Consider the following 12,449-nt stretch of genomic DNA (forward strand, 5'->3'; position numbering starts at 1 on the left):
TCGACCCATTATTTTGGTTAGGAACTTCAGATCATGATACCACACAGGACAAAAAATAAATAAATTACTTTACAATTCTGAAATTCCTGTTCACTGCTTTTTGCATTTGTACCTGGATATCATTTCATCTTTTTGGGTCCCTCTCCATAAATGGCAGTTGGTTAACAGAAAAGTCAGGCATCCTAGAATTTGGGAGTTAGAAGCGATTTTCGTGATCATTTTTGCTCCAGCTACTAGAATGCTGGATTTCATTAGAATTAAGAATTCATTCTTAATTTGTAAAGGTAATTTTTCAAGCTTAAAGTCTAGCATCTTGATTACAGGTAACAGCCGGTTCTGATTGGGCTGATAGTTTGGTTTAATAACGAAATGGTTTACCTAATATGTCTTTGCTTTTAGAAGCAAAATGTCTGACTTGTGAAATTTAAATATTTTCACTTGCTCTGATAGTTTTAAACAGGGCAGATGACACAGTTTGAGAGAATAATATATTAGCCTTGATATGAAACAGATACAAACTATAAATTAAGAGCTGTGCTTCCTCTGCTGCCCTTGTCATCTCTAACAGGGCTACACCTTGAGCAGGTGAGATTTGGTGATAGCAACCCTGATACATATCTTTTTTCCTACTTGGATTTAAGATGAGAGACTATCAGTGTGTGTGTGTGTGTGTGTGTGTGTGTGAGAGAGAGAGAGAGAGAGAGAAAGAGAGAAAACAAGAAAGAAATGCCTTCCTGTTTGCTTGCATTACTACTACTCTAGACTTTTCAGTTGTAGAACCAAAGAAATTTTTTTTTCTTGGTGTTTTATGAAGTTCCTACAAAATTTGTAATTTACTTAATAATATAGTCTCATCTTAAATATTAATACAAAGTGTGAGTGGGGGGCATGTTTCAGTAGTAAAATCATGCACTCTCTACATATCGCATAACCTCCCTGAGAAGTTAGTTCAACGTGTAGAAGATCAGAAAAATAAGGCTGACTTATTCAGGTACAGATTATCTGGTGTGGTTATTCAGTCATTATTGGGGCAGTGCAATGGAAGTTATTTCAAATTATGCATCATTTTGAACAAACTTTATTGAAGCTTTCACTGCATTAGCCCTAATTACTCACAATAATGATGCAGTGCTCCCTTGAACCAGACCTCCTTTGTTGTGCCAGGGGACTGCAGCTGATCAATGGCTATTGAGCAGTTTGATCACGAAGGCTGAACTGCTTGAGCACCAGTGGCAGCCAGTGCCTTCCCTCCCTCCCAGTAGCTCACAGACTGACATGTTCTCAGTCTGGCCACCCTCTCCTGCAGCTCCTCTTCTGTGTCTTCCTCCAAATCAATAACTTCATAATCAGCATGACTCTCAGACTCGGAGAAGCTAAAAAATTGCCTTAAACAAACAAAAATATACATACACACACATGCACGAGCTAGAAAAAGACATATTTTTAAGCCTTTGACCCACATTAACTTCTTCCACATTATAATGTTTATAAAATAAGGTGGGAAAGGTTCCTTTTTTCTTCTTTTACCAAAGATTACCTGTTTGAAAAAATACCATTAGGATATAGACTGATCAATTATTTGGCAAGTATTTACTGACAGCTTACCACATGTCTGTCAAAGATTTTTCCATTTGCTTGTTAAGCAGTTCCAATATCAAGCATGTTTTTCTCAGACATCTCCCATCTTGTTTGGTACAGAATAAACACACAGCTACTGCCTCGTAATCATTCAGTTCACTTAGTGATTATTTATTGAGCATCTACTATGTGTCAGGAACTGTACTAGATACCTTAGTTTCCATTATTTTAAAATAAAAGTAATTTCAAATTAATTGAATTATTTTAGTGTTTAAAAAACTCAATAGGGAATTCCTTGGCAGTCCAGTGGTTAGGACTCCACACTTCCACTGTCGGGGGCACAGGTTCGATCCCTGGTCGGGGAACTAAGATCCCATATGTCGTGTGGCGTGGCCAAAAAAAAAAAAAAACTCAATAAATGATTTCTTAAATTAATTTTGCTTTATAAGCCACTTAATTTTACTCTTCTTTCCTTTACCTTCTCTGCACTTGTCTGAGTCTTTAAAACCACTCTGTAGAAATGACGACCGATTGAAAAATAAGTTGATTTCTTTATATGGCCAGAAGTAATTCTAAATTACCTTACTTATAATGTAAGATGGGACTCTAAAGAAAACAACAATTAAGTGAGTTGTCTCATCAGAAATATGTATGACTAATGTACAAGCACCCAACTGAATGAAATCAAACCCAGAACCTATTTATTAGCTGCCTTCTGTATGCTTGACTTTGCTTAAAGCCTCACGTTATGAGTTTCACTCACTGTTCTCTAAAAGAAGTAGGAGTCCATAATTAGGGAGAAAGAAATCTGCCTTTGCTACTGTTGGGCCTATGATAGAAATGAGATTCCACTGGAAATCAGGCAGTAAATCAAGAAATTTGGGTTCCAATCCAACTGCATGACCTCAGGCAAATCTCTGAATCTCAGAAGCATCAATTTCTTCACGTGTGAAACAGGGTATTGGGCATGAGCCCAGGCTGTTCGACCCTAACTCTCTTAGGTTTGTGGGAAGACGTTTGTCTGTGGGGAGTGGAATCTCAGGAAGGTCTGGCCTTCAGCACCTGGAGTAGATCTTTAGCCTGTTTTCCCACAAAAGTTCTGCTCTGCAGCCTAAGACCCGGAAATGGACCAAATCTGTGAAACTCTCATGAGGGTCTCATTTGAGCATTGCCAAAAATAAACAGCCCATTCCTACATCCTGAAACAGGAGAGCTTTGGCTCAGCTCTGATTACCAGAGAGGCAGGTTTAAAAGTTTAATACCCACCTGTTTCTACGCCCATTTGGCATATTTGTAAATTATTGAACGCAAATAGAGGAGGCAAGCCCGTAGAAGCTTGGGATCCCAAGAATGTGTTCTCTCACACAGCATGGAAAGAGTTCAGGGAAGGAAAATAGGGGATCACCTGTTTTTTGCCTCTGGGAAATATCTGTGCTTGGCAAGCAAAGGCGGAAACATGCAGGCTAACTTTTAAATCCATAAAGGGAGGCTAAGGGAGGCCTCCAGAGCTTAACCGACAGGGTCGAGCAAGCAATTATCTGGGTGGGTATGCAGACCTTGGCCCAAATCTTTTGCTCCAGACAAGTGATGAATTCCCAGAGTTCCAGGCATGGCAGCAGTGCCCACTTCTTGGACTCCCTCCACAGGTGCCCTCCCATAAAGGTGCTGCAAGTCTCAGGGGCAGCTTCTTCCCTTTTCCTCTGTGACTCTCCTCCTAGGACCTCTCCTTGTTCTCATTGTTTACCTGGCATTTCCATAAAAAACTTTTCATTTCACACCTAGCATGTGAAAGATGTTAATATTCTTGATCATATTTGAGAGATGATCCCGTTTCTTCAGAGCAAGATTTCCCAAGTGCCTGGGAAGAATACCACTTCCAAGAGATTTTAAGAGCTATTCCCAAAAAAATGTGTTTTGTGGTCAGGTAAGACCATGAAATTCTGTGTCTCACCCTCCTGGAACCTCACAATGCACATTGGTCAATTAAAAGCTCAGAAAAACCCTGCAGAAAGGAAGCAGATGCAGTGTAGCATTCCTCACACTCACCTAACTATGAAAACATTTATCCCAAAACACTTACCAATATTTTGTGAAACTCAGTTTGGGAAGTGTCATTCCAAATAGTTCTTTCTGTTATTTCAGTTGGGCTCATTTTCTAATTACCAATGGTCTCCATGAAGGAGGTAGGTATGTAGCTGAGTTCTCTGCTTAAAGCAAACTGCTGAATTAGAAGATGAGTTTAGGTGAATATCAATAATGAGTGTCTTCTTGGGCTTCTAATCATAATAGGCATTTGTAAATACTGCAATATGCTTAACATTTACCAGTGCATCAATTCAACACATTTTATGGAATGTGCCATCACTCTGTGTGCCATGAAGATAGCAAGAATCTAAATCATGGATTCTATCTCTGATGTACAAACAATTCTGTCATGAGAGAGAAGAAGTTAAATAGAAGCATTTCTCATGTAGTCTACAAGTGGGTGGTAAATGCATGGCAGAGACACTGGATGCAACAGGCATTCAGAGGAGGTGTGACTCCCTGGGCCTTGAAGATCTGTGGGATGTGAATAGGAACCGAGTAAGGCTGTCCTAAAGAAAGGTGTTAAGCCAAGTACAAGGCCTTCCTTCCTGGCAGTAGGGATGAGCGCGGCAAACTGGGGTTGGTGCGCAGGACTGCTGGGAGGTGATGTGGGGAGTAGCGGAAGGCAGAGCATATGGGATGTCTGAGTGAGGCGCTTGTACTTTATAAACTGCCAGTGAGGAGTCTGGTGACTATTGAGGAATTCATGATATCATGAGCTAGAATGAATCAAGTCCTCAGGGAAACTCTGATTACCATCTCTCAACCATGGTGAGCACAGGACGTAGTGAAATGCAGTGGTTGAGAGCATGGGTCTTGGACCTGAGTTGGAATTCTGAGTGTCCACAGGTTCCTGGGGCAAGTTTCCTTCCCATTAGCTTCCTTCTCTGGAATGGAGACACATGTATTTATTTCACAGTTATTTTATGAGTTACATGAGATATATAAGGTCCTATATGCAGAGACTAGAAGTTACTAAGCCTTGATAAAGAGTAATTAATACTGTTACTACTACTCACTGACCTTTGCCTCTAGGTTCTGAGATGATCTCCTTCCTTTCTTAGACCTTCTCCCACTTGAAAACTCCAATGCTGAAACAGCTCACATGCTCAGTGTCTGCAGGAGGTTGGCTGAAGAGAGAACTCTTACCTGTACTTAGCAGCAGCACATTCCTGGAGGGCCTTCTCCATGCCCACCTTCCCTGGGGTGAACCCAAAGCATGTGAAGTGCTCACCTGCATCTGATGTTGCTGCAGATGCAGCAAGGAGAGATAACACTGGGGCTGGTGGGATTGCAACACTGTCCACTGCAGCTGGCTTCTTCCTGGTCATCATAGTGGACGCTGAGCCCTCGTTCTTACTATGTGCTGCTGTTTGGTCCACTTTTAAGTGGGGACTTGGAATCCCTAAAAAAAATAACCCCAAAGCCTGCAGTTACTTTAAAGAAATAGGAAGTGACCTGAAGAAATCATCAAATGATCTGACCTCCTTCTGGTGCAAGAATGACATTTTAGAATGTTTAAAGGAAACAAAACAAAACAAATTAGCAGCATGACTGGTTTTGGTTTTGTGGCTGAGGTTAGTGGTGACAACATTCCAGGTGGCCTGCCTGAAAGTGGGGGTCGGGGCACAGGCCTAATGAAGCAGTGTAAGCCATCATGCATGCTTTACCTTCCATGGATCAAGAAGCCTGTCTTTACAGAGGTTTTGGTGTGCAGAGCATGGAGGGGAGAAGTTGACCCCACCCTAGTGAGGCTTCTCATCTCATCCAGCTAGGAAGACAAGACTGAATGAAAAGGAAAAACTGGGCAACAAGTATGGGCAGGCCTGTGTGTTATTCATTACAAGTGCCTGGGGAGTTCTCAGGAGGCAGGGATTCGTGTGGGAAGAAGTAAGGAAAGCCTTCCCAGAGTTCATGCTAGAGCAGCAAGGTCGAAGGAAAGGCATTCCCGGTGCTGGGAAGGGCGTCTGCTAAGTCATGGGTGAGGAATGAAGATGATTCAGACAAGAGGCCGGCCTTCTGGAGGCCGGAGATGCCCTGTAGGGACTGGTGTGTCACAACAGTGACTGGGCCAAGTAAGAGCTGAACCTGGGGGCCTTTGAGTGTCTGGTCATAATAGTCACAATTTTTTGATGCTGAAAAGCCTGGGTAGACTCTTATGAGGTGCCTCTGAAAGGGCCTCGAAACTTACTACATAACACATTATAAGAACTGTTCTGGAGCCTTGTTTGCTGGGCTCAAATCCCGGCCCTCTTACTTTTCAACTGTGTGATCACGAGCAAGTTACTTAACCTCTCCAAGCTTCAAGCTTCCTTAACTGTGCAGATGGGATGGAACTGCATTACCTCATAGGGGTGGTTGGGGGCATCCATGATCAATCAAAATAAAGGGCCTAGAACAGTGTCTGGCACATAGTTCATGCTATATAATTGTTTCCTATTATGATTATTCCTATTATACTGCTATCACTATTATAACCTGCTCCTCAGGCCAAACGGAAACCAGCCAACAAAGGCTCAGTTTTCTTCCCTGACATGACAAAGGATTTCTGGACACCTTCTACATCACTAGCTGCAAAAAAAGTCCCTCTCCAACTCATCCAGACGTAAGTTCAGAAGCTGCAGGTGTCTGAATCCATGTCAAATGGTCATCTACTCAGAATTTCTTTATTTGTTGGCTACATGCCACTGATAGCAATAACATGAACAGGCCGTATCATGGTAGTTCCTGACCTTTTTTCCCATCTTAACCAACTTGAGTGACACTGGTCCCTCCTATAGTAACAGCTCACTTCCAGTGAGATCTGCTCACTTTGGCCTAATGGCAGCCCTGTGAAGCATGTAGTGTGGAGGTTACTCTTTTCTTACTTTTATAGATGAGGACAACATATTTCTGAGATGTTAAGAGATAACTGACTAAGCTCATACAGCTCTTAATGTCAGAGCTCGAAGTTTTCAAGCAGCCAGACGCTAAACTCAGGGATCATCTTGGTCTACCTTACCATCTTCCAACTTCTGCCCATGACCTGGTCTACCAACAGCATGCTTCACACTGAGGACACAGAGGGCCTATATCACACCTGGAAAAGGCACCTGTAACCACCTAAGGAAGAAATGCTGACACTTTTCATTTACTGTCTACTACCTTCCTCCTACTCTCCATCCCGATCTCTGAAACCTCCACTTGACGTGTTGTAAATAAAAATACAATTTTTCTTTTTTGATTTCATATTTCATAGCGTTTGACTATGGGAGTGGACAAACATCAAATTCTATGACAGAGAGACCGCAAGGCACAACCATCAAGAAATCAGGAGGTGCAGCAAACACGTACATGATCCCCGGATGATGCCCGCTTGTAAAATATGCAGGTGTGCCAGGAATACGCAAGGTATACACATGTAGTATATGTAAAATGCAAACAGAATCTTCTGCAAGGAGATACATCCAAATAGTTAACCATGGTTATTCTGAGGAAGGAGAGCACAGGGAAGATTAGTGAGGGAGTTTTTACTTTTGCTCCTTAGCCTTCTTTATTGTTAATATTTTTTAAACCACAAACATATATTAAACTCTTTTTCCATTAACAAAATAAACATAGTTTGGAAAGAATCTAGAAGTCTATCACAGTATGGTCATCTGGGTAGACTGACTGATGTGCTAGAATAGTGGGCTGCTAACAAATCTGCAATGGGACAGCAGGCCTGAGTCTGATAAGAATTCCCCACCGTGGTACTCCGCGCCACCCTGGTCCTGTTCCTGTCAAATGGATGCAGTCGTCCTTTGCACAGCACACCTCCGGGACTCTAAGCTGCCAGAGTTCTATTGGATAACAGCTCCTTTGGAAAAACTCCCTGATCTGTCTGTCCTCTTTGTACCTGTGGACACAGGTGGGACAGGGAGTTCTTTGCTCACATTATTATATGTGCAGGGAATGAGCCATAAACAGGATTAGCAGGCAGATATTTAACTCTCACTTGGAAACACAGTGATTTCAAGCCATTTTAGTCGTACCCCTTTTCATGCAAATGTTCACAATCCACATCATTCCCTTAAAGCAGATCTGATCACACCTCTATCAGGTGTACCTTGCTACTCAAGTGTTTATGGTACAGAATAAGTTAAAAGTAATAAGATGACACTTAAAACACTCTATAATTCAGATTGTCACTCTTTAGCTATCTTGAAAACCCTAGATAATTTAGGATTTTCTAGATTATAGTACTTTTTGCCAGTTGCCGTCCAATGAATTTGAAAACAAATTGAAAAAAAAAATCCTGATGTTTGCTCAGACATTTTTAAGTTTTGAAAGGATTAGGGAAACAATCCCAGAAGTAGTATATGTAGGCAAGAATATTAGATAACCGTTAAACAAAGGCTAATATAACGTACTTGTAATGCATAAACTCTGTCTGAGAGCAGAGGTCTCAGGAGACTGGAATGGGTGACTTGTTGGGAGAGAGCATTGGGCAGGCTGGCCACTGGAAGTCTTTGTTTCTCTTCATTCCAGGTGGCAGCTGATGCTCCATGCTGAGGTACCCAAAGGACCAGAGGAGCATGAAACAGTTCAGAAACAAGTTCTCACAAATGCTCGGCGGTGGTAGAGTGGTGGGATATTTGGCAAGTTCCTTCCCAGAATGGGCCTGGCTGCTCTCTCCACGGGAGGAAGATTTTTGAGGCTGGAGATCAATCATAAAGAAGCCCAGATTCAGCACTGTACTGACTGGACCACTGAGATGTGGCACTGCTCTTTACACTGGGGCATGAGGAAAAGCAAGGTTGGCTTTGATCTGGGAAAGGATCACTATGTCAAATTCGGACAGCAGTCTGCATGGAGAGCACACTTGGTAGATGTGTTCAGAGGATCACCAAACCCCAACACAGGACAAATTGTATTGAGGCTTGCATATCTGGAGGCCAGTACATTTTTAAAGGAGGAAATAACAATGCTAATAACTTTGTGGATCCAACATCTGTTTATAATTAAGACAGAGAAGCCAAAAGGAAATAAAAAAAGTTAAACTTATATGAAAACATTCTACTATAACCTGTAGACCTCTACTGATAAATTTTAAAAAACTCTTTGAAACTGTGCAGTAGCCTATCGAGGGACAGTCACTCATTTTCAAAGGTAATTTCTCACAGACCACTTATCCTCTTGAACCTCTACCTGCACACCGTGTTTGCATTAGGGACTTGATTTATGGATTCCAACTCCTTTGACGCAGAAGCTGACTTCCTGTTGCCTTGGTTACTTGGAGCTCAGTTCAAGGTTAAAGTACTCCCAAATCAGAATCAGCGGCAGGCGCTGCATCTAGCGGCCAGGTTATTGACTGCCCCAGGATGTGGAAAGGTCAGAGACCGAAGCACTGTTTACTGCCTTAAGGGTGAGTCAATATTGAGTCAATAGTTTCGATATTTTGATTCTGTTTCTTCCGAAGTAGTAGTTTTTGTTCAATTACCTCTTCCCCAGGTTGCTCAAGGTTACAGGGGTCATGGAAGAAAAGCAGGGTCTACGGTGGCTGACTTTCCCAGGATCTCTTTAATGAGCTCTGTGACCTTGGATAATAAAAACCAGCCTCACCATAGAGTAATTTGTATGTTGCTCTAGGTTTGTAAAATTAGTTATATACTTATTTCATTTTCTCTATGGGGAAACAAACAAACAAACAAACCTTTGTGGGACAGTTATTATTTACTCCTTTCTTCTAGATGAGAAAATGGAGGTTCAAGGAGGTCAGACAACTCATCTAAAATCACACAGCTGATAAGAAGTGGTAAGAAATAGATCCTAACTCCTGACTGAGTCCTCATCTCATAGTTTCTTTAAAATAAAGGGGCTGATAAAATCATCATCCAGGGATCATACGTAATTCATTTTGTAACATCTACTACAGAAAGCAGTATATCTGGAAAATACTATGCAATTAATATAGGTTTAATTAACATTTTAATTCTAAGATTGCAAATGCGGATGTTTCTTGGAGACAAAACATAGGATGGCATAGTGACAGAGGCCGACACCAGTGGGGTGGTTAGTTCCTTCTGTCACCTTCCTGGCCCTTTCACTGTAGAATTCAGTGCTTGGCATGGACTGAGAGGCATGTTTTGTTGAGCACTCGGTGGCTTTTAACCTTGCAAAGAGCAATGACATGCATTATGCTATTTGCCCCTTGCAGTATCCCTGTGGATGACAAGAGGCAGATGATGAAACTCCAAATTCACAAATAAGAAAACCAAGGCACAGAGGACCAGGTGATGTGCTCAAGCTCACATATCACAAGTGCGAAGGAAGCGGTGCTGAAATCCATGCCTCTTGACTCAATTCAATATTCTTTTCTGTCCCATGACACATTGACTTTTGGGCAAACCAGTAGATAATATATTTTTCACAAGAGGAAACTCACACTGAAAACTTGATTATAATTCCTTTTCTCATATATTGGTTGTCTGTTCGAATGCTCCCATTGCTATTTTTTCTTGTTTGCAAATGAACTTCACCCATGGAAATAAGGGGATCTACGTTACAGAATAAAGTGAATCAAGAAATAGATACACTTGTCAGAGGGCAGACAGCAGAAGCAAGAAGAACTACAATCCTGCAGCCTGTGGAATGAAAACCACATTCACAGAAAGATAGATAAAATGAAAGGCAGAGGACTATGTACCAGATGAAGGAACAAGATAAAACCCCAGAAAAACAACTAAATGAAGTGGAGATAGGCAACCTTCCAGAAAAAGAATTGAGAATAATGATAGTGAAGATGATCCAGGACCTTGGAAAAAGAACGGAGGCAAAGATCGAGAAGATGCAAGAAATGTTTAATAAAGACCTAGAAGAATTAAAGAACAAACACCTGGAAGAATTAAAGAAAAAACAGAGATGAACAATAAAATAACTGAAATGAAAAATAGACTAGAGGGAAGGAACAGCAGAATAACTGAGGCAGAAGAACAGATAAGTGAGCTGGAAGACAGAATGGTGGAATTCACAGCTGTGGAACAGAATAAAGAAAAAGGAATGAAAAGAAATGAAGACAGCCTAAGAGACCTCTGGGACAACATTAAAGGCAACAACATTCACATTATAGGAGTCCCAGAAGGAGAAGAGAGAGAGAAAGGACCCAAGAAAATATCTGAAGAGATTGTAGTTGAAAACTTCCCTAACATGGGAAAGGAAATAGCCACCCAAGTCCAGGAAGCACAGAGAGTCCCAGGCAGGATAAACCCAAGGAGAAACATGCCAAGAAACATAGTAATCAAACAGACAAAAATTAAAGACAAAGAAAAATTATTAAAAACAACAAGGGAAAAATGGCAAATAACATACATGGGAACTCCCATAAGGTGAAAAGCTGATTTCTCAGCAGAAACTCTACAAGCCAGAAGGGAGGGGCATGATATATTTAAAGTGATGAAAGGGAAGAACCTACAACCAGGATTACTCTATCCAGCAAGGATCTCATTCAGATTTGATGGAGAAATCAAAAGCTTTACAGACAAGCAAAAGCTAAGATAATTAAGCACCACCAAACCAGCTCTACAACAAATGCTAAAGGAACTTCTCTAAGTGGGAAACACAAGAAAAGAAAATGACCTACAAAAACAGACCCAAAACAATTAAGAAAATGGTAATAGGAACATACACATCGATAATTACCTTAAATGTGAATGGATTAAATGCTCCAACCAAAAAACACAGGCTAGCTGAATGAATACAAAAACAAGACCCATATATATGCTGTCTACAAGAGACCCACTTCAGACCTAGGGACACATACAGAGTGAAAGTGAGGGGATAGAGAAAGATATTCCATGCGAATGGAAATCAAAAGAAAGCTGGAGTAGCAATACTCATTTCAGATAAAATAGACTTTAAAGTAAAGAATGTTACAAGGGACAATGAAGGACAATACATAATGATCAAGGGATCAATCCAAGAAAAACATATAACAATTATAAATATATATGCACCCAACAGAGGAGCACCTCAATACATAAGGCGAGTGCTAACAGCTACAAAAGAGGAAATTGACAGTAACACAATAATAGTGGGGGACTTTAACACCTCACTTACACCAATAGACAGATCATCCAGACAGAAAATTAATAAGGAAACACAAGCTTTAAATGACACAGCAGACCAGATAGATTTAATTGATATTTATAGGACATTCCATATGAAAACAGCAGATTACACTTTCTTTTCAAGTGCATATGGAATATTCTCCAGTGTAGATCACATCTTGGGTCACAAATCAAGCCTCAGTACATCTAAGAAAATTGAAATAATATCAAGCATCTTTTCTGACCACACTGCTATGAGATTAGAAATAAATTACAGGGAAAAAATGTAAAAAACACAAACACATGGAGGCTAAACAATATGCTACTAAATAACCAAGTAGTCACTGAAGAAATCAAAGAGGAAATCAAAAAATACCTAGAGACAAACGACAATGAAAACACGATGATCCAAAACCTATGGGATGCAGCAAAAGCAGTTCTAAGAGGAAAGTATATAGCAATACAATCCTACCTCAAGAAATGAGAAAACTCTCATATAAACAACCTAACTTTACACTTAAAGTAATTAGAGAAAGAAGAACAAACAAAGCCCAAAATTAGTAGAAGGAAAGAAATCATAAAGATCAGAGCAGAAATAAATGAAATAGAAACAAGAAAACAATAGCAAAGATCAATAAAACTAAAAGCTGGTTCTTTGAGAAGATAAACAAAATTGATAAACCTTTAGCCAGACTCATCAAGAAAAACAGGGAGAGGACT

At 40.6% G+C, this 12,449-nt stretch overlaps 1 protein-coding gene across 2 annotated transcripts in view; it reads right to left on the bottom strand.

Annotated features, from left to right (window-relative positions):
• SETBP1 (SET binding protein 1) overlaps positions 1-12,449 on the bottom strand; it is a 374,804-nt gene that overhangs the window by 23,505 nt on the left and 338,850 nt on the right. Inside the window, exon 5 of one of the 2 annotated variants that reach the window (XM_029221193.1) lies at positions 4,898-5,068. In XM_029221193.1, coding sequence (XP_029077026.1) covers positions 4,898-5,068 — 171 coding nt within the window. Of the gene's footprint in view, positions 1-4,897; positions 5,069-7,038; positions 7,133-12,449 lie in introns of those variants that run through there. The other variant, XM_029221203.1, reaches the window with a different exon arrangement.

Source organism: Monodon monoceros, unplaced genomic scaffold (genome assembly GCF_005190385.1).
Source record: "Monodon monoceros isolate NGI ecotype Baffin Bay Population unplaced genomic scaffold, NGI_Narwhal_1 Super_Scaffold_1, whole genome shotgun sequence".
Lineage (NCBI taxonomy): Eukaryota > Metazoa > Chordata > Mammalia > Artiodactyla > Monodontidae > Monodon > Monodon monoceros.